Raw genomic sequence first — 27,827 nt, 5'->3', positions numbered from 1 at the left:
AACACACCAAGGACTCAAATCGGGCACTGTCCCCCCACTGAAGCATTACATTCGTAGGTCCTTCTAAAGTTTGCTAGAGAGCATTTGGATGATCCAGAAGAGGATTGAGAGAATGTTATATGGTCAGTTGAAACCAAAATGGAACTTTTCAATAAGAACTCTACTCCTGGTGTTTAAAGGAGAAAACATGCTGAGTTGTGTCCAAAGAACACCACACCTTCTTTAAATCATGGGGGTAGAAACATCATGCTTTGGGGCTTTTTTTTTCAAAAAAGGGACCAGGAAGACTGATCCATGTAAATGAAAGAATGAATGGAGCTATGTAACATCAGATTTTAAGAAAAAAACCTCCTTACATCAGTAAAGACATTGACGATGAAACGTGGCTGGGTGTTTCAGCATGACAACGATCCCAAACACACTGACTGGGTAACGAAGAAGTGGCTTCATAAAAAGCATTTCAAGGTCCTGGAGTGGCCCAGCCAATCTTTAGATCGCAACCTTATAGAAAACCTTTGAAGCGAGTTGAATGTCCAGTGACAGCCTCCAGTGACAGCCTCAAAATATCTATGCTCTAGAGAAGATCTGCATGGGGGAATGGGCCAAAATACCAGGAACAGTTTGTGATCACCTTGAGCAGAGTTACAGAAAGTACAGAAAGTTGCCAACAAAGGATATGTAACAAAGTATTGAGTTGAACTTTTATTATTGACCAAATACTTATTTTCCACCATAATTTGCAAAGAAATCATTTAAAATCAGACAACAGGACTTTCTGGGTTTTTTTTTTCTCATTTTGTCTCTCATAGTTGATGTATATCTATGATAAAAATTACAGGCATCTCTCATCTTTTTAAGTGGGAGAACTTGGACGATTGGTGGCTGACTAAATACCTTTTTGCCACACTGTACACATTCACACTTTGAGGCCATTTAAAATTTTCAATTAACCTTTTGACTATAACAGACTGGTGACCTGTACTGGGTGTGCCCTGCTTTCACCCAACAGTAGCTGGGTTGGCTCCAACAACCCTGTGACCCCAACAAGGTTCTTTGAGTAATCATAACATGTAGTATTTTGGGGTTTACATCCACTGCTGTAACTAAAGGAAGGGGCTTGGAACACACTCATCTTTGTTATTCTTGCTTTAACCCAGACACATTTTACCTTAAAATGAAAATTATGTGGGGTATATCAAAGACAAAGCACATTTCCGATCTGTTACACTGATATCACCATGGCTTGTTTTGGGGTTAAAAAAACTCAGTTTTATTTGTTATTTGTGTTTTTGTGCTTTTTTATTATTATCGCAGAATCATTTTTTTTATTATCTAATTGACCTGTGTATGAAATATTCAAATCAAAGGACTAAAACCTGGTTAATATGTATTGCTTTTGTAAGTGACCATGGTATAAAGTTCGCGTTGGACGGTTCAGGCTTCCGCGGCGTGCGTTAAAAAGTAATAAACGCACACTTCGTCGGCCATTAACCCTAACATAATCTTCTTATCCATATGAGTCAGTAAATTTCCTGTAAGAGTAGATTCCTGTAGTCATTTTTTGTCCCATTAAAACCTAAAAATGAATCATAAACAACAGAGCGTGGCCTTATGGGTTCACCTTTATCCTGTTTTATGAATTATGGCCTGGATCTTCAATTTAATAACTAACAAGGGAATTAATAAAAAAAAACACTTTCTTTTATTGGGAGCTGTAGTGCATATTTGCATCAATAGGTGTCAAGGGTTGAGGGCAGATTTTAATTTTCAGATTTTTTTTTTTTACATTACAGATAATATAGCATTTTGGTTATACCCATTTGAAAATTTGTCTTCTGTGATTCCGTTTTTCAATGTACTTCCATTTTTACTTAACTTAATAATTTTGCATTACCTTTAACTTAAGCCAAAGCTTTGCGACACTTATTTAACCAGCAGCCTGAACTCAAATTAAAAAAGCAAACTAGTGCCTGGTTAAATCTTGTGCAAGTGTTGGACCATTTAGTTCAATAAAACAATAAAAATACACAAAAATAACAATTGGGCACATTAGCTTCTTATATGGAAATAGCATCATGTTGCAAAGTTATGACAGACGTTCCCTTTTAACCAAACTAGAAAAAAACGGAGTAAACTTTGTAACATACAAGCCTTAACATACAAGCCTTGTTTTTAAATAACTTAAAGGGTTCATAGATTTCTGTACTCAAAGCAGTAGATTGTCTTTTTCATTTGAAAACACACAGGACAGAAATACATGATGTGTGTTGTTGATTTTTGTTTTATTGGGTTAGGACTCCACTAAATGAGAATGCAGAGTGGACACAGTGCTCCACCAAGGACTTTTTTGTCTTCATGGAAGCTACTAAACCTTTGGGACTCAGTGAAGAGAATAAAAAGATTTTTGAATTAGAAATTGTGACTAGATTTTTTTTTTCTTGTTCTAAGGTAAGAGAAGCATAAATTTGCGTCTATTCTGATTCAGCATTTGGTGGGACCAGGGCTTAAACCAGAGCTGCCAGAACCGGGTCGTGGAGCCAGACCACCCTTCTTGTTCTCCAGCCTTTCCTGCTCAACTGACTGCTGATTCCCTGGAATCGAATGATTTCAGGGCTATGTGATAAACTGATTGTATCTATAAACTGAAATTTGTTGCTTTATTTAAAAAAAAACAGGATTTTTTATAATCCCAGCCCAGGACTCTGCTTTCTAAGGCTTTTGTTGTTCGGAGTAAGCTCGGCTCGCCCATTTCTTGCTACGTGCAGACTTAAAAACGTTTTCAGTTCAATGGAACTGCTTCAGTTTTGTGACTTTAGACTTGTAGCGGCCCAAAAAATCTATTTGAGGGCAGTTGCTACCAAAAATGGGAGTACAATGAAGTTGTTTTAGAGGCACTTTTGTTGAGAAGCAGAAGTGTTTTTTTCTGTATGAAGCTAGCAGCAGTTCACAAAACACCTGCCGCACAGTTTTACAAAGCTTATGTAGTTGCCCTTTGTGTTCAGGCCAACTTCCCACTGAGATGTAAAAAATTGTATGTTTTTGTTAAATATGTTACATCATCTGTAATTGCCGTAACAGAAACTAAAGGGAGGGAGAGAGAAAAATCTAGTAGAATTGAGAATCGAATTGGGTGTGAAAAAAGTTGGATAACTTAATTTCTGGCCATTTCACCCAACAATAAATGATTCCAGGTCCCGAGTGACCCAACAAAACTGATCTATGTTAATAACAAGTGAAGCAAGAGTGGATGGATAATGACAAGGACCCGGACTGGGCAGCCCTGCTGTAAATTACCAGAGTTAACGTTTTTGTAGAGAGTGAACAAATTAGATTAAGGACAGTTTGCACTGAAAGAAAAACAGAAAACAAAGAGACAACAATTAGAAAAAAAGGCATTTCCTATTGGGATATACACTCTATTACCAAATGTATTCGCTCACTCATCAAAATAATCAGAATCAGGTGTTCTAATCACTTGGCCTGGCCACAGGTGTATAAAATAAAACAATCAGGCATGCAGACTGTTTTCACGAACATTTGTGAAAGAATGGGCCGCTCTCAGGAGCTCAGTAAATTCCAGCGTGGAACTGCCTAGGATGCCACCTGTGCAACAAATCCAGTAGTGAAATTTCCTCACTCCTAAATATTCCACAGTCAACTGTTAGCTCTATCATAACAAAATGGAAGAGTTTGGAAACAACAGCAACTCGGCCACAAAGAGGTAGGCCATGTAAACTGATGGAGAGGGAAGCGCATGGTGCAAAGAGATCGATGACTTTCTGCACAGTGAATTCCTACAGAGCTCCAAACTTCATGTGACCTTCAGATTAGCATAAGTACAGTAAGCAGAGAGCTTCAGGGAATGGGTTTCTATGTCTAAGCAGCTGCATCCAAGCCACACCTTACTAACTGCAACAAAAAGCGTTGGATGCAGTGGTGTAGAGCACGCCGCCACTGGACTCTAGAGGAGCGGAGACGCCCTCTTTGGAATGATGAATCCTGCTTTTCCATCCGGCAGTCTGATGGATGAGTCTGGGTTTGAAGGTTGCCAGGAGAACAGTACATTTTGGACTGCATTGTGCCGAGTATGAAATTTGGTGGAAGCGGAATTATGGTATGGGGGTTGTTTATCAGGACTCGGACTCCAAGTGAAAGGAACTCTGAATCCGTCAGGATAACAAAACATTTAAAACAATTCCATGTTCCCAACCTTGTGGGAACAGTTTGGCGCGGGCCCCTTCCTCTTACAACATGACTGTGCATTAGTGCACAAAGCAAGGTCTATAAAGACGTGGATGACAGAGTCTGGTGTGGATAAACTTGACAGGTCAGCACAGACTCCTGACCTGAACCTGATAGAACACCTTTGGAATGAATTCAAGCAGAGACTGAGAGCCAGGCCTTCGTGACTAACATCAATGTGTGACCTCACCAATGGGCTTTTGGTCAAAAATTCCTATAAACACACTCCTCAACCTTGTGGACAGCCTTCCCTAAAGAGTTAAAGCTGTAATAACTGCAAAAGGTGGATCAACATCATATTTAAATCAATGGTTTAGGAATGTGATGGCAGGGTGAGCTAAGGCAGGTGATCAAATATTTTTGGTAATATAGTGTATATCAGAGGTGTAGAAGCCAAAAACGGCACATGTCTTTTTTTTGCCACAAATGTTCATCTAAGTTGAAGGGACATGAAGAATTTTGCATATTTATTTCTGTAAAAACAACCAGGACAGAGCAGAGTTGTAGCTTTTATCAGAGCAACACTGCTCCTGCAGTATTTGTTTGGAACATTATTCCCACTTTGACAGTAAAGATAAATAAATAAGGATAGAAGCACACAGTCTGACTGATTTTGATGCAAAATGATGTTTTTGACTCCCCTCACCACATTTTTTGTTCCAGTGTTACATACAACAAAGCATTTGGTTAAAGACAGACCATCTCATTAATATGCTAATGACTGATATCACACATAGCATTTCTGTTGTTAGTTTTTTGGTTATCTTGATGGTTATCCAATTACAAACCAACATCTATGTCTCAGTTTGATCCTTTTTCCCTTCCAAATTTAGTTTTATTTCAGTTTAAGATGATAAACTTTCAATTTCCGACTCGACATGAACACATTAACATTTAAGTGCAGCTTCTTTCTGCTGATATCTAAACAAGGGTTCTGAAATTGCACTATTTTCCACAGTTGTACAGCTGGGCTTCTTCTCATGCAATTATTCAGTCTTTTAGTCTCCTTTGGTGCTTTATCCTTCCATCTGTCGTCATGGCAAGTATTGTCCTGAGAAAATCCCTTGTTTCTATCCTTTTTTTTCACTCACTCTTCTGAACTCCATCCAGGAATAGTTACAGGTTCGGCATCAGTCATTAGTAGTGTTACTGGGGAGATCTCACAGGAAGAGCTGGTTAAACGACGAATGAATAAATATGTGAACAAAAGGGACCATCCTCAAAATCCCCTTGATTGCTGTTTCTCCCTGAAGAAAAAAGGAAAAACATCTTAGCCACTCGGTTTTTATCATTTTCCTTTTAATCGTGAACATTTTTCTTTTCATTTCAAAGTTTTGAGATCAGCTCACCCAGATCCTTTCAGTTCTACATGAGCATCGCTCTCATAGCTGCCTTGCTGATCCGTTTGCGGTTCTTCTTCATCCTTTTCTTTATGTGGTTTGGGCGAAGCAGAAGTCTGGGCACTGTTGGAGCCGATGGTTTCCGAGTGGTGGTGGTTAATATCTCTGTAACAACAGAGCAGAATGTAACACTGAAGTCTGCAGGGACCGCTGTGGTGCAGAGGGAGAGTTATTGACTTCTGATCAGGAGATCACAGGTTTGATTCCTGCCTTTGACACTCATGTGTTTAAACATCCCTGGGCAAGACAGCAAAGTGGGAACCCCACATTGCTCCTGGTGGTTATAGGTTGGTGCCAGTGTTTGGCAGCAGATCCATCATCAGTCTGTGTGTGTGTGTGTGCGCATCAGGGAATGGGACTCGGTGAAAAGCACCCTGGGCCTTCTAAGAAGGTTGTAAAGCACTATATAGGTATACACAATTTGCCACCAAATAAATTTGCCACCAATAAAGTTGAATTTGAATGTATTTTCAGTTTAATTTCATCATAAGTGCTACATAAGTATACACATATATTACCAGGACAGTTGGATACATTTTCCTCTGATTTCCTGATGTTAGAGCTACAGCAACTCAATGTTTGCCTAATTTCTAGCAATCTAGTTGGTACCATTGCACACATATGTGCCCCAAGAAGTATCCTACTGACATATAGTCACATCTTTAGTTCTGCTAGTGCTGGAGGGGTTGTTTTCAGACAAACACTCATACACAAATTTCAGTGTCATATGTCACTGTTCCAATCACAGAAGTACCTATTTTGTCCTACATCATGTGTTCTGGTGATTATCTGTTCTCCTATTCCTGGCTTCTCCCTGCTGCCTTTTTTATTGCACCACACATTGCCGTGTTTTTTTTTTTTTTTTTTTTTGTCTCCAAACAGATGCTCGATCGATCTGGAGTCTGGTTCTTATGGAAGAACTGCTTGCTCTAGGAGCACAACCCAAATCTTTTGTGTGTCTTTTATCCAGACCATTCTTCTAACACTGGCTTGGACTAACTAATGAATCCCCGCCAAACTGGAATAAATTATATTAATAATTCTTATTAATGATTTATTTTCTCTGTAGGTCTGGTGTCTCCACATAGTGCACTACAAATATAAATATATAGTCACATATATAATGTATTTAATGGAAGATTTGTTGTTTTTCTGAAGTTCATGTGTGTTTTCAGAGTTGGACAGTCATTTTTCCGATCATTCCAACACCACTTGAATGCAGCACTACTCTAAGTTTGAATTATACCCTGAGGGACATCAACCAATTGGTGCGATTGGCAGTAAAATTAGAAGAAAAGCCTCAATTTTAAAACTTAAACTTCCAAAATGTTTTGTTTCAAAATATATACATCAATTTCCATCCAAGTTAAAGCATGTTTTGTCCAGATTCCATGCTTTTTCTTTCTCTCTTGGATTGCCAAAACATTCCACCCATCTGCTCCTTGTCTGGCCCTTCTGTCACATTTTAAAACCCTTTGTGGCCCACGAGTCAAAAAGTTTGTCAAACCGCGTTAAAACCGAATTAAAACAATCTGGCTTTACCAAAATGATTTGGACTAAGACTGAATTAAAATGAAACCAACCGTTTGGAATTAGTTTAGTGTACGTCACTTGATTTATTGCCTCTTTTTGTGTGGCACCTTGAGTCAACCTTGATTGTGAATTATTTTAAAAATAAACTAACTTGTCCTGAATTGAAAGGACAAAGAGTTCCTTTGGGTTCTTTTTTATAGCTGTAGGTTTCAAAAATAGGTTACTTTCAAATTTTAAAAATGACAGATTACTTTTAAAGTAATCCATTATTTGACAATGTTAGTCTCTCAGAATTGTAATGCAAAGAGTAATGCAAGAAAAAAATATATAAGAAGAAAAAAGAAATATCTGAAAGGCAGTGAGAAGTAGTAAAAGCCTAATAAATTTTCACCACTAAATCTGCAGAAAAAGAACATAAACTCTGTAGCGATAAATTTACTGCAGTAATTATAGTATTTAGTGTAAAAAGGTAAAACTGTGTATTAATGACTACTATGATACAGTAATCTAATATATTTTTTAATATAGCACAGGAAGAACTACTGAAGAACCAACACACAACTCAAGTCAATTAAGGCCAAAAAAAGAGAAGTATTAGCTATTTACTTTGAAAAAAATAAATACAAAATCCATGATAATAATATAAAATAATATATCAGAGACCAAATAGAGAACCTGAGTTGCATATGTCTCAGAAAGACTAAAATAAATGGTGCCTGATAAAATCCTAATAAAATTAGACACATCTTGGTTATGTAAAAAAACAAAGAAAAAAAACAAGACTAAACTCATTTATAAGAACCTCAAAAAGACTAACAGGGAATGTATCTCAGTATTTTAAGATGACTTAAAAAGGCTTAATTTGACAACAAGCAAGAGGAAAGAGTTTTTACATCTGTTAGTCTCTACATGGTTTCACTGGTTTAAACTGTCACATTCTGGACCGTTATTGAACATGTCATGAGACACTTTACTGTAGTAAATAGATCATAAATGCTGAAGAAAATAACCAATGTATGAATCGACTATACCAAAAAAATCCCTACCTGGTTTCTGTGTAACTGTTTGCACAGAATGGTGTTGGCCGTCTTCTGCCTCTTCCTCTCTCAGCCGCTCCTCCTCCTCTCTTCTGTTTTGCTGCTGTCGCAGAACCTCCTTCTCTTGGTCCAACCTCTTGTGAAGAAGAAGAAGCTCCTTTCTCTCAGCCTCTAATTTTTCCTCCTCCATCTGTAAAATCCTCTCCACCTCGGGAGTCTCGTTTTCTCTCCTTCTAGGTTCTGGATTTGGTTCTTTAGTGGGTTGGAATCTGCTTCCGAGTCTCTCAATCAGGGCATCCTCTCGAGGGTTTTCAGTAACCTGCTGATAAAGTCCTCTTGTGTGACTCTTCAAAAACATGGATTTGTCATCTTTTGTTTGCTGGATGTGTGTTTGTATGTGTGTGCTTTCTGTATTGTCTTTCCCTTTCGTCTTTTCCAGCCCATTCACATAGTCTTCCAGCTCTCTTGTAGCCTCCAGACCAACATTGTCTCCTGTGGAGAAAGTTTTATTGTCCTCTGAGACTTTCTCATCCTTCCTCTCGGCATCCTCCTGTTTCTCTGTTTGCTCTTCAGCTCCAAGAAGCCTGGTGGAGTTATGAACCCAGTGTGGAGCAAAGAACACAGCATCCCCAGAACGGGATGTGTCCTCCTTGGCAAGGCTGTAGCCTTCCCCCGGCTGCCTGAAGGTGTCTCCTCTGGAGCTCCAGTGCTGCTCCAACAGGTCCTCCAGATGGCCCCTCTGGTTCTGCTTCAGCTCCTCCAACTGATGCAGCTCATCTTTTGGGTGCAGCTTCACCTTTGTGGCAAACAAAAGCACTTTTAGTAAAAAAAAATGTATTCTCTTTCACTTATTTTTATGTTCACTGAGAATGTTGTGTTTTTTTAAACTAATATTCTGATGCATACCTATACTTTACAATAAATATTAAAAAGATTGGCTACATTTTTGGCTATAACTTTACAATAATCCAAAATAAGTTTCAATAAAGGGGTGAAGGGGTCTTTCACTACCCCAAAAGTTCATTTTCACCGAGTTCTAGGTTCGTGCCATAGAGATTGGAATTCCGGCTCCTCTTAGAGGCTCTTTCGACTCCCAAACAGCTCCTTAAGTTGATTTGTTGCGTTATTCGATGTTTTATCGACAACGATATAAAACTAAGCACAAAATTAATAACTAATGTAAAAAAAATATTTTTATTCAGTGTATAATGTGTATATGGTTTTATGTATTCCAACAAAATAAATGATAAAAACAAAAAGCAAATATTTACAATTCAACTTTTAACTACATACTTTTTAAGCTTTTCTCCTTTTGAACAAGTTGAAAGAAAAACAACAAAAAACTGCAACCAGAACACAAAACACACATCTAAAAGGGCAAATCAATAAAAACAATATTTTTAATGATGGTAAAGGTTGGCACTAAGGGAAGGGTTGTTCAGTCCAAATTTTATTTTAGTGACAATGGCTCCGCACAAACGCATATTGTCTAATCCCAAGCCACTTGAAGAAAGAAAAAGGAAAAAAGGGTGAAAGACAGAAAAAAAAAGGCTCCCAGTAAAGAGTAAATGGCAAGTGACAATTCGTTTGTGATCAACGCATCGCTACCATGCAAATTGTGGTGAGTTTTTGACTATGTGGCAGGGGCAACGTTTTTACTCAAACATGCAGTAAGACAACATGACAATAAAAAAAATATGATCCTTGCAGCCCAGGACTGATGCAAGCTTTAACCTGTTTGACCTAAAAAAACAAATTTTGCATCAGATTCAAGCCAAAAGGGACCTCCCGGCCATGAATACTTCAGGGTGCCTGACAGCACTTGTACCTGTTCCTGCACAGGTGATTGGCTGAATGTCTGGTTTCGATGGAGGTGGCTGTGCTGCCTGCGAGAGGATTTTTTCTTGGATGCTGGGAGGCGTGGAGCTAGCTGACATCTGCATTCCACATGGTCCACGACTGACACCACCGCTTTGGCGTAGGTGGGCCTTTTGTTGATGTACTCAATCTTCAAGACCTGGAGATGAGGAGGGAAGTCAAAAGGCTGTATTTCATTTGTACGTATAATTCTATGATCGGACACAAACTGGCGCAAAATGTCAGACACAGGCAGAGCTTTGAGAAGTCAGAAGGAAATATTTTTTTTGGGGATAGTGTTTTTTTGACATAGTCAAAGAATAAATTCAATCGTTCATTTATCTCCACAAATCTATCGTCACTCGTGGGCGAAGGCAGGCGGACATCCTGGACAGGTCGCCAGTCTGTCACAGGGCAACAAATCACTCACCCATCCACTCTCACATTCTCATCTAGGGACAATTTAAAGCACATATGTCAAACTCAAGGCCCGGGGGCCAAATGTGGCCCTCCATGTCATTTTATGTGGCCCCCGAGAGCATAAAAGTTTTTGATTTCTTAAAATGAATATTAAAAATTGGTGTGTATTTATTCATATCTAGGGAGAATCTGCCTTGAAATATCGGATTGGGCAACTATACATTATGACACAAACACTGTCCATACAACCTAACCTGGCAGAATCTAATTGAAAGGATTTTCTGCTAGAATAACAAGCAAACATATGTTTTCTATGCAACTGTAATTGTCACTTTCGAAAGTTATAATAAATAAATAAATTAGTTGTTTAACATTGAGGAGTAGTTATATGTATGTTTCATTACATTTAGTTACATGTATAAGTTATATCCGGCCCTTTGAGGACAGCCGCTATACTGATGTGGCCCTCGGTGGAAATGAGTTTGACACCCCTGATTTAGAGTAACGAATTGACCTATGAAGCATGTTTTTGGACAGTGGGAGGAAGCCAGAGTCCCCGGAGAAAACCCACACATGCACGGGAAGAACATGCTAACTTCACATAGAAAGGTCCCCAGCCGGGACTTGAACCGGGGGCCTTTTTGCTGCAAGAGCGCTAACCGTGCAATAATTTAAACTTGTATATTTTCTTTTGTTTGTTGTACCACAGTTTTGTTTTTATTGATTTCTTGCACAACTTAAGCACGTGTTCTGCCTCTGATCTTGCCCATGACCATCATATCAAACATCTATCAGGATCCAAAACGCAAGAAGAAAGAGCAAAAAAGCAGAGAAATTAAAAAAAAAACACTTGGTGAGTTAATATTTACCTGGAGGTATCTAGTGTGTGTGACGACAGGGACACACTGCAAGCTCTTGGTGTTGCAGCATCCAGAGCAGCGCTGCACCTCCACACATGGCGGCCATAGAAGGAAATTAGCGTTGCTGCGGTCCAGCATCGCCCGGGTGACCTCCACCACCTCAGTGCGAACTTTGCACAGGGCCTGCTGAGCTGGCTGAGCGTCTGAGGGACCAAACAAAACACCATCCATGTTAGACTTAGCTAACTGTTATTTGTAAAAGCCAATTTGGCACTTTTTAATAGCTCCAATCTGCTGCCTTTGTAACTGTTGTTGGGATTCTTACAAGTAGCTGAACAGATCTAGCAAAAAATCCAGGGACATGAATAGCAAGCAGTTTTAAACCGCTTTCACACTTTCATTTAGATGTGGCTCTAAAGTCCCTTCTTTCTTGGTTTGTTTTCTCTCAAATAATACCACAATTTATCACAGAAGCTTATTTTGGGATGGTATGGCTTAGATTGAACTCTGACCAGAAAGGAATGAAAACCACATTAGAAGATAACATTCGAGTCTCCATAGACTCCATTGTGCGGTTACATAAATGTTCTTTGAGTCTGTGGTGTTCAGACTGTAAAAGCAGGCAGGGTCTTCTTCTTCTTTTGTTTTTTTACTATTTACTATCACATCTCCACCACATACAGTTAGAAAATTGTCTTAAAAATCAGAAGCATCTGTGTGAAGGAAACTGATAACAATCTAAAATGATTTGAGAAATTTAGGAGATTTTTCATTACAGAGTATTTACAGTTTTTCTCAGTCGCTTTAGTACAATTCTCAGATCAGAATTGAAGTTTGCAAATATGTGTGTGCATTTCTCAAAACAATTTGTACAAACAGCAAACCACTATGGATTTCTTGCAAAAGCCTGTAACTTGCTCAAAATCTTTAGTTCATCTCTGAAAACTAAGTCTTTATGTCATTGAACATGTCAGTGCCATCAGAATGTCAAGTCCTTGTGTCATTGTCTACGAACAAGACAGTCAAATTACTTAGTCATGTTGTCAATATAACTGTGTACTTTAGAGGGAGGTTCTGATGTAAATTATGGCTAAACTTTTGATGACAATTATTGTAAAATGTAAGTTACACCTTTTTTGTTTGATTGCAAGAGACTGGACAAGATTCACATTTACACTTTTATTGTTCAGATTGTAATTTGTTGACAGACCATGTCATACCAAAATTTGGCGTAGGTGGGCCTTTTGTTGATGTACTCAATCTTCAAGACCTGGAGGTGAGGTGACATCATGATGTGAAGATTGAACAAATAATTTTGGGAATTTCATTCTGATCTGAGAATTGTACTAAAGCGACTGAGAAAAACTGTAGATATTGTATTTTGTTGACAGACCATGTCATACCAACATAGAAAAAAACCACTGCAAACAGTGACACAAAGGAAAAAAAAGATAGGACAATATTCTGTACAACAGTACAGGCAGTGCAGTAAGAATTGGTGTGGTCTTCCTACACCTCTTGTCGTTCCTGTATGTTAGGTCACAAATTCTCATCCACATCACAGCGAATATCCTCTCTTGCAATGCAGCGAAATATGTTTGTCACATTATGACAACTTGGTCAACCATTTTGCAGTTAATGACTTATACGATGAACTAATGACTAGGTGTTTTGAGGAGTAAGCCTATTGCACAGTGAACTATATGATACATTTTGATCAACATGACCTAAACAATTGATAATGTAGCAAAGAGCAGAGAATTGTACATAATCATTTGCATGGATGTACAAAAGCAATTGCAACTTGTTCAAAGAAGTGAGAAACTGCTTATATGATGTGCACAAGTGACATCATGATGTGAAGATTGAACAAATAGCTTTGGGAATTTCATTCTGATCTGAGAATTGTTCTAAAGCGACTGAGAAAAACTGTAATATCTACTGTAGACTGGTGAAGCACAATAAGTTATTCTGTTCGTACAAGGCAAGCAAGTGCTTTAGCTAACTACAAGTTATCAAAAACAAAAATAGTCAAGAGTCAAATTTAAATTGATTATTTGTTTTCTCTCAGTTTTTCTCTTCTCTTGTAAAGTAGCCATAGCAAAATCTTGTACACTGGAAATGTAGTGCAACGTTCTAATGATGTTCCGTTTGTTCCGTTCCAAATATATGGAAAAGCAACAGTGGGCTGAACTTAATAAAACTAAAATGTTGCAATAAATTCTTGTTTACTTGTTTGTTTGTACACATATTTAATTTACACTAGATTCACTTGTAAGAAATCTGGAAAATGTCTGAGTCAAACTGGTTAAATTTTTGGCTAAATATGTCCTGGATCGATTTTAAGGTTAGTGAAATGGATCCAATCAGATCGTTCAAAATGAACCAAAATGAACAGAACAAGTTTTTTTTTTTTTTTAAATGGACCAATATTGAATATGAATCATATCAGCAATCACAGATTATGATGTGAATTGAATGTTGTTAAAATGAATCATTACATCCCTTATGCTTATTAATTCAATTGAGAATAACGTATTCCTTCGTATTTGCTGGGTTTAGGGACCAGACACCCACAAATACGCCGGATACACGAATACAGAGAAGCCAACCCCAAGACTGTCCGTCACTAATCCTTACTCATCAAAAACCCTTCTGAAACATTTCTGATGCTTTGTTAAAAATTTTACTAAAGAGCATTGGAATATTGCTCAAAAAGAGCTTTTATTTACACCACCAAAGCTGGATTAAGACAAAACTAAATTAAGATAACTGGAAACTCTTTGCAGACATAAAGAGTTTTTTTCTTTAATTCAGAGCAATAGACTGTACCGTCGTATAATTTATAACGCAGATTAGGAGTGTCAGTCTGTCTCTTAGAGCCCGTGCTTTCTCCTTCATCACTTAAGTGCAAAAAGTTCTGCAGTGCGATTTGAACATTGGCCACGGCGCGTCAGTCCAGAGGGGAAACAAATTCTGACAGGGGAAACATATCTTGGCATAACAACCTTTTCATCCATCATTTATTCATCATTCCTTATTAATCTCTGCAATTATCTTCCTCAGCATTTCAGGATTTTCTGGAGTCAGCTGATGCTATTTCTCCATGCAGGGGCACAAACTTTGATTGGTAACAATTCAGGAACCGGTAGAAATAGCTGTGAAATATTCCTTAGCAGCCATCAAGGAAGCCGACGGGCCAGCGTGCTCCTCATCTCTGCTCCTCCACACAGCACCTCCTTTGGACGCAAAAGTCTCATTCAAGCGTCTTGAACAGAGTTTTTGTGATGAACCAGAGGAGTCACGTGACTGAAAAAAAATCTGTGAATACATAAAACCAGGAATAGTGAAATGCGAATAGGCATTTCACTATTCACTTCTACCATTGAATTAGGTTTTATCCTTAACAATCAATCACAATAGTGTTCAGAAAACTGTAGGAATCATTTATGGTTTTTCTGACCAACCTCCAACTTGCATAGAATGCCTTTTTGACTGTGAATGAATTGAGCATCCCCAGACAAGAAATCAAACGTACCCTGTAAGATGTGCGTGCTCAATGCGTTTGTTTAGGGAAGTAGGAGAGTGGGCAGATTATGTGAAGGGGAGAGAGGGACGTGAATCGCATTACATAGAGATGATAAGATGCTAAAAACCACACAGACACTAAAATGATGAGATAAAGTGCTGCCTGATTCACCGCTTTAGTAATGCTGCTTTTGTATGTGTGTTAAAGCAGCAAAAACCAGCCAAACAGCTGTTACCAGCTTACTTTCAACCCTGCTTGTAGTACACTTTAAAAGACTACATTTTTCAAAGGGTGGCACGGAGAGTCAGATACAAGAACCAAAAACCAAGCAGGCTCAGCTTACCCAGGCTCCGTGGCAGTCTGTGACCTCCATTGGCTGCAGCAGACTCATCCTGCTCATCTGAGACAAAACAACAGAAAAAAACAGTACTTCATTGAAAATTAGGCCAACAGCTGCTGTTAGATAGATTGATAGATAGATAGATAGATAGATAGATAGATAGATAGATAGATAGATAGATAGATAGATAGATAGATAGATAGATAGATAGATAGATAGATAGATAGATAGATAGATAGATAGATAGATAGATAGATAGATAGATAGATAGATAGATAGATAGATAGATAGATAGATAGATAGATAGATAGATAGATAGATAGATAGATAGATAGATAGATAGATAGACTTTAGTTATCCCGAAGGAAATTTCATTTGGTGTTCTGTCACTCTCTGTATGTAAAGACAAACTTTGTATATATTGTAAAACAGGATTTGTCTTTCTGTAAGCACAATTGTGTTTCACAGAATCTGCAAAGGTTCCTCTCATTCAGTCTGTAGGAGAACACTGGACAGTTTTGTCTGCACCACAATTTGTTTTTTTGCAGGAGGCGTGAAAGTTCATCAAAACAGGTGTTGATCTACGAGTAAATGTGCTCTGAAGTGAACTCTGGTACTGCTCACTGCAGTGTAAACATTGACAAACCATCCTGCAGAATAAAGTGAACCAAAGAGAGTGAAAGCACTTTCATACATATTGGTTTCAGTTTGATTGGGCAGAGTTCCCACAATGTTTTTTTTTTTTTGTTAACCCATAAACACTGGAGCTTTAGCTATACTGTTTACATTCTCTGAACTACTCCAACTCTTCAACCGTTTACGCAATTAACGTAACTAGAGAAAAAACAACCTTGCACTGCTACGCAACATTTTACAGTATTTACAGTTTTTCTCAGTCGCTTTAGTACAATTCTCAGATCAGAATTGAAGTTTGCAAATATGTGTGTGCATTTCTCAAAACAATTTGTACAAACAGCAAAACACTATGGATTTCTTGCAAAAGCCTGTAACTTGCTCAAAATCTTTAGTTCATCTCTGAAAACTAAGTCTTTATGTCATTGAACATGTCAGTGCCATCAGAATGTCAAGTCCTTGTGTCATTGTCTACGAACGAGACAGTCAAATTAATTAGTCATGTTGTCAATATAACTGTGTACTTTAGAGGGAGGTTCTGATGTAAACTATGGCTAAACTTTTGATGACAATTATTGTAAAATGTAAGTTACACCTTTTTTGTTTGATTGCAAGAGACTGGACAAGATTCACATTTACACTTTTATTGTTCAGATTGTAATTTGTTGACAGACCATGTCATACCAACATAGAAAAAACCCACTGCAAATAGTAACACAAAGGGAAAAAAGATAGGACAATATTCTGTACAACAGTACAGGCAGTGCAGTAGGAATTGGTGTGGTCTTCCTACACCTCTTGTCGTTCCTGTATGTTAGGTCACAAATTCTCATCCACATCACAGCGAATATCCTCTCTTGCAATGCAGCGAAATATGTTTGTCACATTATGACAACTTGGTCAACCATTTTGCAGTTAATGACTTATACGATGAACTAATGACTAGGTGTTTTGAGGAGTAAGCCTATTGCACAGTGAACTATATAATACATTTTGATCAACATGACCTAAACAATTGATAATGTAGCAAAGAGCAGAGAATTGTACATAATCATTTGCATGGATGTACCAAAGCAATTGCAACTTGTTCAAAGAAGTGAGAAACTGCTTATATGATGTGCACAAGTGACATCATGATGTGAAGATTGAACAAATAGCTTTGGGAATTTCATTCTGATCTGAGAATTGTACTAAAGCGATTGAGAAAAACTGTAAGGTGGTTACATAATCAATGTAATCGGCAGATTCTGATTTTCTTTGCTTCAAAATCAGCTGACTCATGTTGATTTCATAAACGGTCAAAAACTTAAGGTATGCCAAAAAGCATCTGGTATTTAGGTGTGGCCGGTGACAAGTCCGGTGTTAAAGGGCTAATATAAAAGTCTATTCAAATATTCTGCCTTTTTTGCCTTAACCCTTTAAGCTCAGAGCTTTGGCTCCGCTGTTGACGTTCTTTGACTTTCTGTAAATCTTTGACCGTTTACACAATTAATTTAATGTTAATGGATTCTGATTCAGAAATTTCAGAAATTGCATCAACGAGTCAAAGATCTACATTGGTTCCAAGATTGTGTTTTATTTGCATCGCCAATAACATCTCTGGTATTAAAGGCATAAACAAGCTCTGACCACTAACCCTAAGACTATCTTATTGATATTTCCTCTGGTAAAATTTACCCACACAACATTTTCCAACAATTTTATGATTTGCTCTTTGTTGTCTTGAACTGGCTGTTATTTTAAATTCATAAAAGGCAGGGCTTCCTCACTTCCTTCTGCCTTTATAATGTTGCTAAACCGCACCAGGATTCACTTGCAAGAGAATTGTTTTCAGGAGAGTCACACTGTTTACTTAAGAAGTCAGATAAGTTCTCACACCCGATAATGAACGGATTTTGAGAGAAAAATGGTCTGGACCAAACAGCTCAGTGTGAAAGCATCCTAAGTGTAAAGGAAAACGGACCCAAATAAAGTTACAAAACCAAGACAGCAGATTAATCATTTTTATAAATTCTACACAAAAATACATTTATATTAATCCTTTATAAAAACATTAGAAGTAAATTGTGTTGATTCTGTAGAAAAAAGTTTGAAGGAATCCAAGAAGGTTCTGTTTCTTTACCTACGGTGTCAGTGAGAAGCAGCAGCTGAAGGTCTTCTATGGAGGAGATGGGGCTGTTTCTAACCAGCTCCACCAGAGCTGCAGGCAAAGCGTCCCCCTGAAACCCACACAGACGACAACAGAAACCAGAGGCCAAGTGAGACACACAACCCAAACAAAAGATGGAGTCATGCCGCAGCACTTCTGCAGCGAAATTGTCATTTCTGCACCAACACAAAGGCATCCCTTATGTTAGAAATCCAAATATCAGATTGCACACGAGCACGAAGCCACCTAACCTCAGAGGAGCTGAACTTTTTCAGCCTTATCCATTAGATCCTTCATCAAAGCAATTAAATCCAAAACGAATCAGCAAGACAGAACCGCTCTGCATGTTCTAACAGTCAGATTTAAACAGGAAACATGCACTTTTATTTTTATCTGATGAAAACCAACCAGTTAGATGAAGAATTCATCTTACATCTGCACTGTATAGTTGCTGTAGTCCACTTCTGAACTTATTTAGCTTTATAATTTTGTAATGAAAATGTTAAAATTCATTATTAAAGCTCAAAACTGTGTGATTGTTTTTAGATGTTTAAGTCATCATCATTTAGTTTCCTTCACAAGGATCAGAAAATGAAGTGTAAGACTTGTTCATGTTGGCTGTTTTTTAATAAAGGGATTCAGTTTTTTGTTTTTTTTATACTCTCTCCCACAAGCTTACAGCTCCTTACAACCCCAACCTAACATTAGTAGTGCAACAAAAAGGGCGATTTCGGAGCTATCCAGCCGTACAGTTTTGAACCAGATACCAGCTCAGATGAGGAAAACAAAGACGTACATGGATCTCTTTGTCTGCAAGTGGATGCATCAGAATGAAGCAGAACAGGGAGACTTTGGTCCGCCCATTTAATCTGCTGTGCCACAAAAAATGATTTCTCAAATGATATTATTTTTATCTGCTCCTGATTCATCCCAATTTGAATTACGAAATACACTGAAATGCAGTTTTAATCCTACATTCTTTTATATATGTTCTCCATCATGAGATAAACGCCACAAGAATATGTTCAAAACACCAAAAACACAATTTTCATTGAAGTGGGTCTTTAAACAAAATAAATAAATAAGCTTTTAAAAACTATGATAGTCTATAATCTGCTCAGTTAAACCCGGTCATGGAGCTAACATATTTTCCCGGCTTAAAACCAAAAAACCGAAGCAGCAGCTCTGCAGAGATTTCAGGGATCCGATTGTGGGTTTAACCCCCCTCCCCTCACAGGTCATTGATGGGATGGAGACGGCCAAAGAGGGGGGGGGGGGGGGGGGGGGTATTAACCACGGCAGACACAAAAAAGTCACTCAGAGCGCGGTGAATGACTATTGGCGTTGTGTCCTCTCATCTGCTAACATTTAGGGGTCAAATGACCAAGGAAAGAGTCAGGAAGTGGGGGAAGGAGTGATCCGAAAGAGGATGACAGAAGGGGGAAGAAAACAGAGGAATAATGGATGAATAATAGAATAGAGGAGGATCGGACGTGGGTTGAGAAACTTCTTAACGTGGATTGGGTTTTCCCATATTGCCATCTCATGGAAGGATTGATCAAATGTAAATAATGAAAATAATGAACAAATACTGGCATGATATTATAGAGATCCATCCTTTAACAGTGGTTAAATGGATTTTAAATAGATGGCTTATATGTAGAAGAAGCAGCAACAGGTTTCTGCCAAAAGAAAGCAGTTCTCCTGCATGTTCTCTCATCCTGTTTTCCACCGTTTCCCTCATTGTTGGTCCGATTTTCTCCGAGTCCAATAACACAGCAGGGAAATACCTGCTGCATTAGGCACACATGTCCTCTGCGGTCCTGCTGGAGCCCCTCAGGACCCATCATGATTATTTCCTCTCTGCCAGCGGAGCAAGCTCGGATAATTGTGTCCGATGTTAATTACAGGGTGAGCATTTTTGTTCGTGCCTGCTGCTGTGGCAATTTGCATCAAATCAGGAAACATTAATTAAACACATTGGTTCTGATAAACAAACAGATGAAAAGTCAACAAACAAACAGATCTAAGTACATTGCAATGCTGACACAATTTTCGAGCTTGTTCTTTTAATTTTCGTGCTTGTTTTCATTATTTATTTTGTTTTAATGCAGAACACTTTGTGTTATGTCTTCATTGCCTTCAGTGCTACATGAAAAAAGTTTGATTTGATTTGATTTGATAAATGTGAAAATGGTCAAAACTTCTCTGATCTCGCCATTGAGATTTAAAAAGAGTATTTAAGTTATTTCATTTCCAAATGCATGAAACCTAAAGAATCACTGATGTGTCAATAAATAAATTAAAACACAAATAAATAACTGTTAAAAAATATAAACACTATAAAAAAACATATCCATTAAATGTCCTTATTTATTTTTGCATATTTTAATAAAAATGTATTTAAATGTAACTTTTCCTAGATTTTTTTTTTTTTTTTTTTTTGGTTGTCTCTGGAAATCTTTCAGTGTTTACTCAACAAAAGTTTCTAATAAACATTTTGAATTGGCATAATAAAATATTTTTTTAAAGATTTTGTTAAACATTTTAAACTTTATGTAGATCTTTTTTTTTTATTTAATGGTTATTTCTAACAGTTTCGTATTATTTCCCTGTCATGTCCTTTTTTATGTTGTCCTTTTTCTTTTATTTTTAAGCTTTAAGAGTTCCTATTTTTGGACCACAAATTAAACCCATAAGGTAAAAAGTCCCTTATTTTTCTCACAATTAAATTTTACAGATTTAAATGTCTTTTTAAAATAAAATAAAAATAGAAATACGTATTTATAATTTTATGCATCATGCATACATTGTGGCTGTTAGCAGAAGAAGAAGCTCAGCTGCGTGTGACACATGTTGGCAGGAACTTCTTTAGATGATTTTAGCTACAGTAAGACAGATTTAAACACATTTTTCTTTTTGGAAATGAAGATAGAAATATGAAAAAAGTGCAGCGATTAAATACTAAAATACAGTAAATGTAGTCCTTCAATGGGAAGATAGAATAAGTTTTTAGCCTCTTATTAAAATAAAATAAAGGAGGAGAAACATTTTTTAAGAAAAATATTAAATATTAAAAAAACTTGTTGTTTATAAATAGATTGAACAATGTTTTTTAATGTTTCTAAATGTTGTTTTTTCTTTTTTACTCTTTTGGCACATAAGTTGTTCCGTAGAAATTAGCCTGTTTCAATGATGACTTTCTGCTGATGCAGGATCTGCCTCTTGTCAGGTGCAATCTGGATTTTAAAAAATACAAAAGGAGTACCGGTATATGGATACTGTGAACCTGCAACTGTTTGACCAAACAAACTACATAAATCAACTCAACAACTCTTCTATTGCTGCATAAAAACCTCTCCCACAGAGCCCAGCTGCGCTGCAGTTACATTTCAATTGCTCTGAAAATGAGCTCTCTGCCCCTGAGGCGTCATACCACGAAAAACAACAGCACATGCTAAAGAAAACCAGCTACAGACAAGCACTGCAGAGGCCAGGGGACATGAAGGAGCATCTAATCGCACTTAATAAGGGGGTTTGGTTCGCTGACAGCACAGCGGCAGCCACCACACATGTGGGAGGTTTCACATGTCAGCCCTGAAAGTGTGCCAGCACGTGCCTATCACAGCAATGTGTCAGTCATCGGGAGGTTGTCTGTCATTCTTCACTCCTGTATCTGGAGAGGAGGCTGTTGAGCAGGATTTACAATTTATGGCGCAATTATCAAATATTCACAGTATAACCAGAACCAGACTCCATAGAAAAAAAACCTGAACATCAAAAATGCAGCATATATGCAGCTGCGACAACTCAAAGTTTGAAGAGAAGACACGGGGAATTCTTGCTTTCGCACCTCAAAGCCTTTCACCTTATAAAGTCGGTCTCATAAAAATGATGTCTTCTTCAAATAAGAAGGCAGCAGAATGACTGAAAGCTAAAAAAAATCAATCGTGGCTAAACTTAATTGGTGTTTCACTAAGATTTAAAATCTTTCTTTCTTTTCTGATGAGTTCACTCGCAGAAAGTTCCTGTGAGTTTTTTCAGTCAGCTCTGGGAGAAAACAATGCACACTGGGAGGAAAACACTCCCTCAGAGGAATAAAAGAAAGCCCCTTCTTCTGTTTTTAACATACTCAAACCCTTCACTTCCCAAAATGTACTTGTCTTTTATTCCTGTGAGTCACTGACTTGGTAAATTGTGGAGGAAAGGAGGGTCAGATGATATCTCTGAAAGAGTAAAAACCGATTAAAAAAACACAACAAAACAGAGCTATCAGCTACAGACTTATTCAGAAACGAACATTGTTTTAAAAGAAAGCTTGGAGACCTTTTCCAAAGCTTTTCCACTTCCTGTTTGACCTCAATCCTCCATCATTCTTTCATCGCCTCGTGTTCATTCACACACGCTATACAGACCATCTGATTTGCTGATTGTTGCCAATTAAAAGCAGAGACAGCAGTTGTGGTCCCTGGGGGATGGAGATGCTCCAAGCCGAAAACCTGGACCTGCATCTTGCATCCCTGAACGCATTACTTAAAGCACGTGGAGCATCCGGCTGTGGAGGGAGCCAATCAGGGCAGAGTCCACAACCTCTGCACATGTGTCACCCCCAGCCATCCATTCAAAATGTGTTTTATATCTGCAATGACTCACCCTAAAGCAGAAGCAGTTATCCAATTAAATTAAAGCCCGTACAATTAATTGCATTTAAATCAAAAAGACAAAAGTGCAATTTATGATTCTATAGAAAAGTCATTAGAAAAAAGTTGTAAAGTTTTACTAATAGTCAGTTAGACTTTTAAGTCCAACCTGCCAACAAAAGAAATATATACATGAATAATAACTTTAAAAAGTTTTGCCACCACCTCATACGAATGCTATACTCACCCTGGCGACACCAGAACGCAGCCACGCGGCCAGCAGCGCGAGCAGCAGCAGATGCACCCACGAGCTCATCTTGCTGCCCAGCCTCGAGCCTCTTCGACGGACCGGGCATTTATGGAGGCGCGCGTGAGGTTCTCCGCTCAGCACTGCGCGCGAGGAGGACAGCGGCGGCTCAGGCTGCGGGACTGCGCGCGTGCGAGCTCTCTGTCCACGTTGGTGGTGGCCTCCCACCTCCCTAAGCGCTAAAAACTCCCAACAACGAGATAAAGTCGCGCACTTCTAGAGTCTAAGATCCACTTCAGACATCCTGATCATAAACGGTTTTAATCTAAAAAAACATAAATGATCTTGTGTTTTTATAGCGTGAAAGATAAACAAATAAATAAGACAGAAGACTTTACAAAACCAGAAGTATCCAATGAAGATCAAAGTATTCCAAGCGTGTTTAAAAATATAATATCACAAAAAAATAATACAAATCCAAAAAAGACAGCGAGAGTCTTTTCTCCATGAACCGTCCCAAAGTCCAGCCTCAGTAAGCTGAGATCCTCTAGCAGGTCAGAACGGTAGTTTGCGCTCTTCTTCCAAGTAGCCTTATCAAACAGCAAAGTGCTATGAGGCTTGGTGCGCCGCAGCGCTGGAGCAGCCTGATTACGCAGGGGAGGAGGAGAAGGAGGAGGTGAGGCTGAGGAGCAGAGTTTCTATAGAGTACACTGCGTCTCTCTCCCGCCCCCTGTCCGAAGAATGGGGGAAAATGCACCTTTACGCGCAACGAGCGGAGTCATTTGCAGCTGTTCAGGTTGGAACGACTTCTTCTGTAGTTTTGTTAGTCTCTGTGTTGCACAAGAGTAAGAAAAGAAAGAAGAGAAGAGTCCCACTCAATTGTGAAAGTGTCCTCAGTGGTCTTTTTATTATGACTATACAATTTTTAGCAAACTGTTTTTTTTAAACTGTCATTCTCATTGTCATAGTTTCTGCAGAGCAGCAGTAGCTCATTAGAAATCCACCTCTAAATTTTACTGTTGGTGCGAAGTAACTGTTCCTGATTCATAAGTATTTCAATAAAGAAATACGTATGCAATTTTAAGCTTAATTTACTTAACATATGTCCTCCATCATGAAATAAAAGTCAAAAGAACATTATAAAAACAAAACAAACTTGATTTTTCATCAGTGGGTCCTTGAATCCTTTTCTGTAGGGGTTGTTGGGTTAGTTGCCATGCCAACTGACTCCTCTTTTCAAACCTTTTCTTTATTTTTTAGTCATGAACATTTCTGCCAAAAGGTTTTCCTGCAATCCCCTTCAAACTGTTGAGGCATTTTTCTGGGAAGCAACAGAGAAAGAAGGTGTTTTGTATATTTTACAGTGGCAGATAAAAGGCATCACCACAGCCATACTCCTGCGCTCTCTTCCTCCGGGTCAGTGTTGGCCTGCTGAATTGTAGGATGCCATTGTTTCTCTAACAAGTCGGTGGAGGAAGCAGTGTGAGCTCCACAGCTATATTTACACTCCGTTTCATATTCACACGTTTGACCAAGGCCAGTGTTTGTGACTTGGGATGCCAGAGCAATGCAAAGGAAACACTGGTGACAAAAGTTTAGGGATCAAATGCTTGCATTCAAGCAAAATGAAGGCCTTCATGTCTGACACCTTAATCCTCTTCATAAACTGTTGTGATTTATGTCAGCATTCTGAAACCATGGATGTTGTTCTTTTCTTTCACAGCTTGTGAGTCTGGTGGTTTAAGGAAGGAGGAAAGGAGAAGGGGGAGGAGGCTGAGATAGGAGGTACAGGTTCTCAACTGGAGGCTGGGATTTTCCCACCAAGAACTGAATTAAAATCTCACTTTTATATGGAAAAGCCCTTTGAGCATCAGTGATGTCACACCAGGTAATAAGAAATATCAGTGATCCACTGGCATGGTTACTAGAAAACATGTTTTTTCTGTTAATATTATCAGCAGGATATAAATGAACCGACTCATCAACTGCTGACTTTTAAATTCTTAAATCAAAGTCCTTATTACTTTCTTTAAACGCATTGTAGATTGAAAACATGTCTTCTTTATATTAGTATTTATGAACACAATAATACAGGATTTGCTTGTGTCCCAACTACGCTTACTGGTGGATACAGGCTGTCTGTTGGCGAAAAATGCCAAATCTGTATGGGGCACGCAGGTGGGCCCAACACAATATTAGTCACAGAATGCTCGGTGAAGGCGTAGAGAGAAAATGTTCATGCACATTTTTCCTATAAGCATGCTGCAAGAGCGGGTTGTGATGAACACTGAACACGCAAGGTTGGGAAGAAGGTGACATGCATGCACATCATAACGTAACGTTAGAGCTAATCCAGTGAAAGGTGTCCACTCCTGACGTGCCCCTGGTGTGCAGCATGGCTGTTTACAATTAGGAAACTATCCAATCAGATTGTACTTTGTGTGGGCGTCTTATGAGCATTTGCATCTCACCTGCACACCCTGCACACAAATTCAAAAGTGTTAGAATATCAGTGTTGGGGTTGTGTGTTGACAATTCAGAGTCAACACTCTTCAGATATACTTTAAAGGGCCTATATCTTGCTTTCAGAGTAAACTATATCCATGCAAATGATAGTATATTATCTTTGGCACACAAAAGAACAATTTTTTTTATTAAATATTAGTTATTTTCCTGAGCTCTTTGCCTACCCGGAAGTAAGACGACTCGATTTCTGAGGCACCGGCTTTCGCTCCATGTGGGTGCCGCCCATTTCATGAGGTCAGCTTAGAGCCAGCCTGGGCAGCGTGTCTGCGTCTCACCCACGAAAACAGCAACATCCGAACGTTTTATTCAAGCCTCCACCCAAACACAAGAAACCGGTCATGAAGTCAAAAAGTAAACCCAGGATTAAATTGAAGCCCAAACCAAAGCACCATTATAGAAACCGGTTATGATCAAGAGACTGTCTAAAAACAGATTCCAGCTAAAGAGAAGGATTCTGGTCAAGACACAAGCCCTGGTCTGAACCATGGACTTTAGAAAAAAAAAGAACCTGCAGGCTAAGGGTCACAGAAAGACCCGTCCAAACAAGTTACATTAGAGCCAAAAGCACACACCTCCTCAGCATTTTGGAACATGAGGCTCAGCAAAGAATTGTTTTTCAAAAATTAGCAATCTCTGTACAAACAAGATACATTATTGTTTATCTCCATCCTAATTGACCAAAAAGACTAAAGAACAAGCAGCACTGGTTTCACATCAATAAAGATCAAAGACTCCAGACATGATATTTATGAAAATTTGTGGGGTTTTCTTTAGACACTTCACTTTTATCTCATTCATTCATTCATTCATTCATTCATCTTCTTTACCGTTTATTCCCCTTCGGGGTCATGGGGTTGCCGGAACCTATCCCGGCCACTTGGGCGTAGGCAAGGGATGCCCTGGACTGGTCGCCAGTCTGTCGCAGGGTAGAATATCCTCAATCACATATCCATTTGCTCTCATACTCACACCTATGGACAATTTAGAGTTGCCAATCAACCTATGAAGCATGTTTTTGGACGGTGGGAGGAAGCAGGAGATCCCGGAGAAAACCCACGCATGCACGGGGAGAACATGCAAACTCCACACAGAAAGGTCCCCCATTGATGTTTTTTCTCATAGTTTAGTTAATAAATAAAATAAAATAATGCAACCACCGGGAAGCACAATTCTGTGATTTCATGTGCCGGTCCCAAGTCCGGATTAATGCAGAAAGCTTTTTTTTTTTACAGGAAAGACATTTGGTTTTTACCAAAGCCAAGTTAAATATTACAATTTTGAAATGGGATCAATGATAAAGGGATCAGCCGAAAGCAGAGACAAAGAATTTAACAAAAGGTAAGTACATCTACGAAAAAAAAACCTCTATCTTAAGGACCACCACGTGCCATACACAGAATTGCCCATTTTTCACCCGCCTACTTCACAGCCCCCATCCACCGGTAAGGGGAGCTGGGACTAAGGCTTTAAGTGTGTCCAAAAGTGTAAATCTAAAGCCTCCTTTAGCAGAGTGACTCCTAGAAAAACAAAGTTCTGGTCCATTTCCTGTCTCTTTATCCTGTGGTCACGTTCCCATCAATCATGATTTGAGTAACAAATTTTGGTCTGCATCTTTTAAAGCCTTAGTCCCAACTGTCCTTACAGGTGGACATGGGCTGTCCATGGGTGAAAAATTACAGATCTGTATGGGGCACGCAGCTGACCCACAGGAAGTTTTTAAATCCCAGACGACCCAGTAAGCTTGTTAGCCAAAAGTTGTTAATGCACATTAACAACATTTTTTACAGGAATGCTGAAGGCAACAGGTAGTAAAGAACACTTGAGGAACTCATAAGGACTAGATAAGGGGGAAGTAGGCGAGACACAGACCTGTCATATAGATTTGTTAATATTTTTCAGCCCCCCTGAACTCTGCCTAGGATGTCCGTTGGTGTTTCTTCTGTGAAATGTGCACTCCTCATGCGTCCCTTCTGCACAACTTGGCTGTTAAAAATTAAGAAATTAGGCCATTAGTGTAGTTTGTGTAGGCAGTCTATGGGACCCTTACAGGCACTTACGTATCACGTGTACACCATGTGGTGCAGCATAGCACGCGGTCAGTGAGGAGCCAGCGTGCGCACCTTACTATTGACTAGAGTCCTGCGTAAAAGGCGGCATGTGACAGGGTCCCCCGTACGTCATGAGTGCATGTAAATTACATTATGTTTACAAATGTTTGACAATACACATACACCACGACAATGGTATGTTCCATTTTTATGAGGTGGCCGTACAAGCCACACACCTCTCCACAACCATCAAAGTGCCCGGACAACCTAACAGGGGTTAACCCATATGGGTGCATGTGACTAAAGCATAAGGGATGTCATTAAAATGGAACGTACATGTGTGTGGTTAGTGTATCATAACGTTTT

At 38.7% G+C, this 27,827-nt stretch overlaps 1 protein-coding gene across 1 annotated transcript; it reads right to left on the bottom strand.

The window, feature by feature from the left end:
• Nucleotides 1–4,696: 4,696 nt before the first annotated feature.
• pdgfbb (platelet derived growth factor subunit Bb) lies at nt 4,697–23,560 on the bottom strand. Its single transcript, XM_004071922.5, has 8 exons — nt 22,888–23,560; nt 17,974–18,070; nt 15,222–15,278; nt 11,359–11,552; nt 10,041–10,229; nt 8,222–9,008; nt 5,592–5,747; nt 4,697–5,489 (listed from the first exon to the last, which is right to left on the bottom strand). Exons 1-7 carry the CDS (start codon nt 22,954–22,956, stop codon nt 5,608–5,610), a joined length of 1,533 nt encoding a protein of 510 aa, XP_004071970.1. The 5' UTR covers nt 22,957–23,560; the 3' UTR covers nt 4,697–5,489; nt 5,592–5,607.
• Nucleotides 23,561–27,827: the final 4,267 nt, after the last annotated feature.

Source organism: Oryzias latipes, chromosome 8 (assembly GCF_053564925.1).
Source record: "Oryzias latipes strain Hd-rR chromosome 8, Olatipes_Hd-rR_3.1".
In the NCBI taxonomy this organism is placed as follows: Eukaryota; Metazoa; Chordata; class Actinopteri; order Beloniformes; family Adrianichthyidae; genus Oryzias; species Oryzias latipes.
This window is presented reverse-complemented; position numbering and strand designations above follow the sequence as displayed.

Coding starts and splice junctions, on each gene's coding strand:
- pdgfbb (XM_004071922.5), bottom strand. CDS start 22,956: ATGAGCTCGTGGGTGCATCTGCTGCTGCTCGCGCTGCTGGCCGCGTGG. Junction 18,071..22,887: donor TGCGTTCTGGTGTCGCCAGG/GTGAGTATAGCA, acceptor TGTGGGTTTCAG/GGGGACGCTTTGCCTGCAGC. Junction 5,748..8,221: donor AACAGTTACACAGAAACCAG/GTAGGGATTTTT, acceptor CTGTTGTTACAG/AGATATTAACCACCACCACT.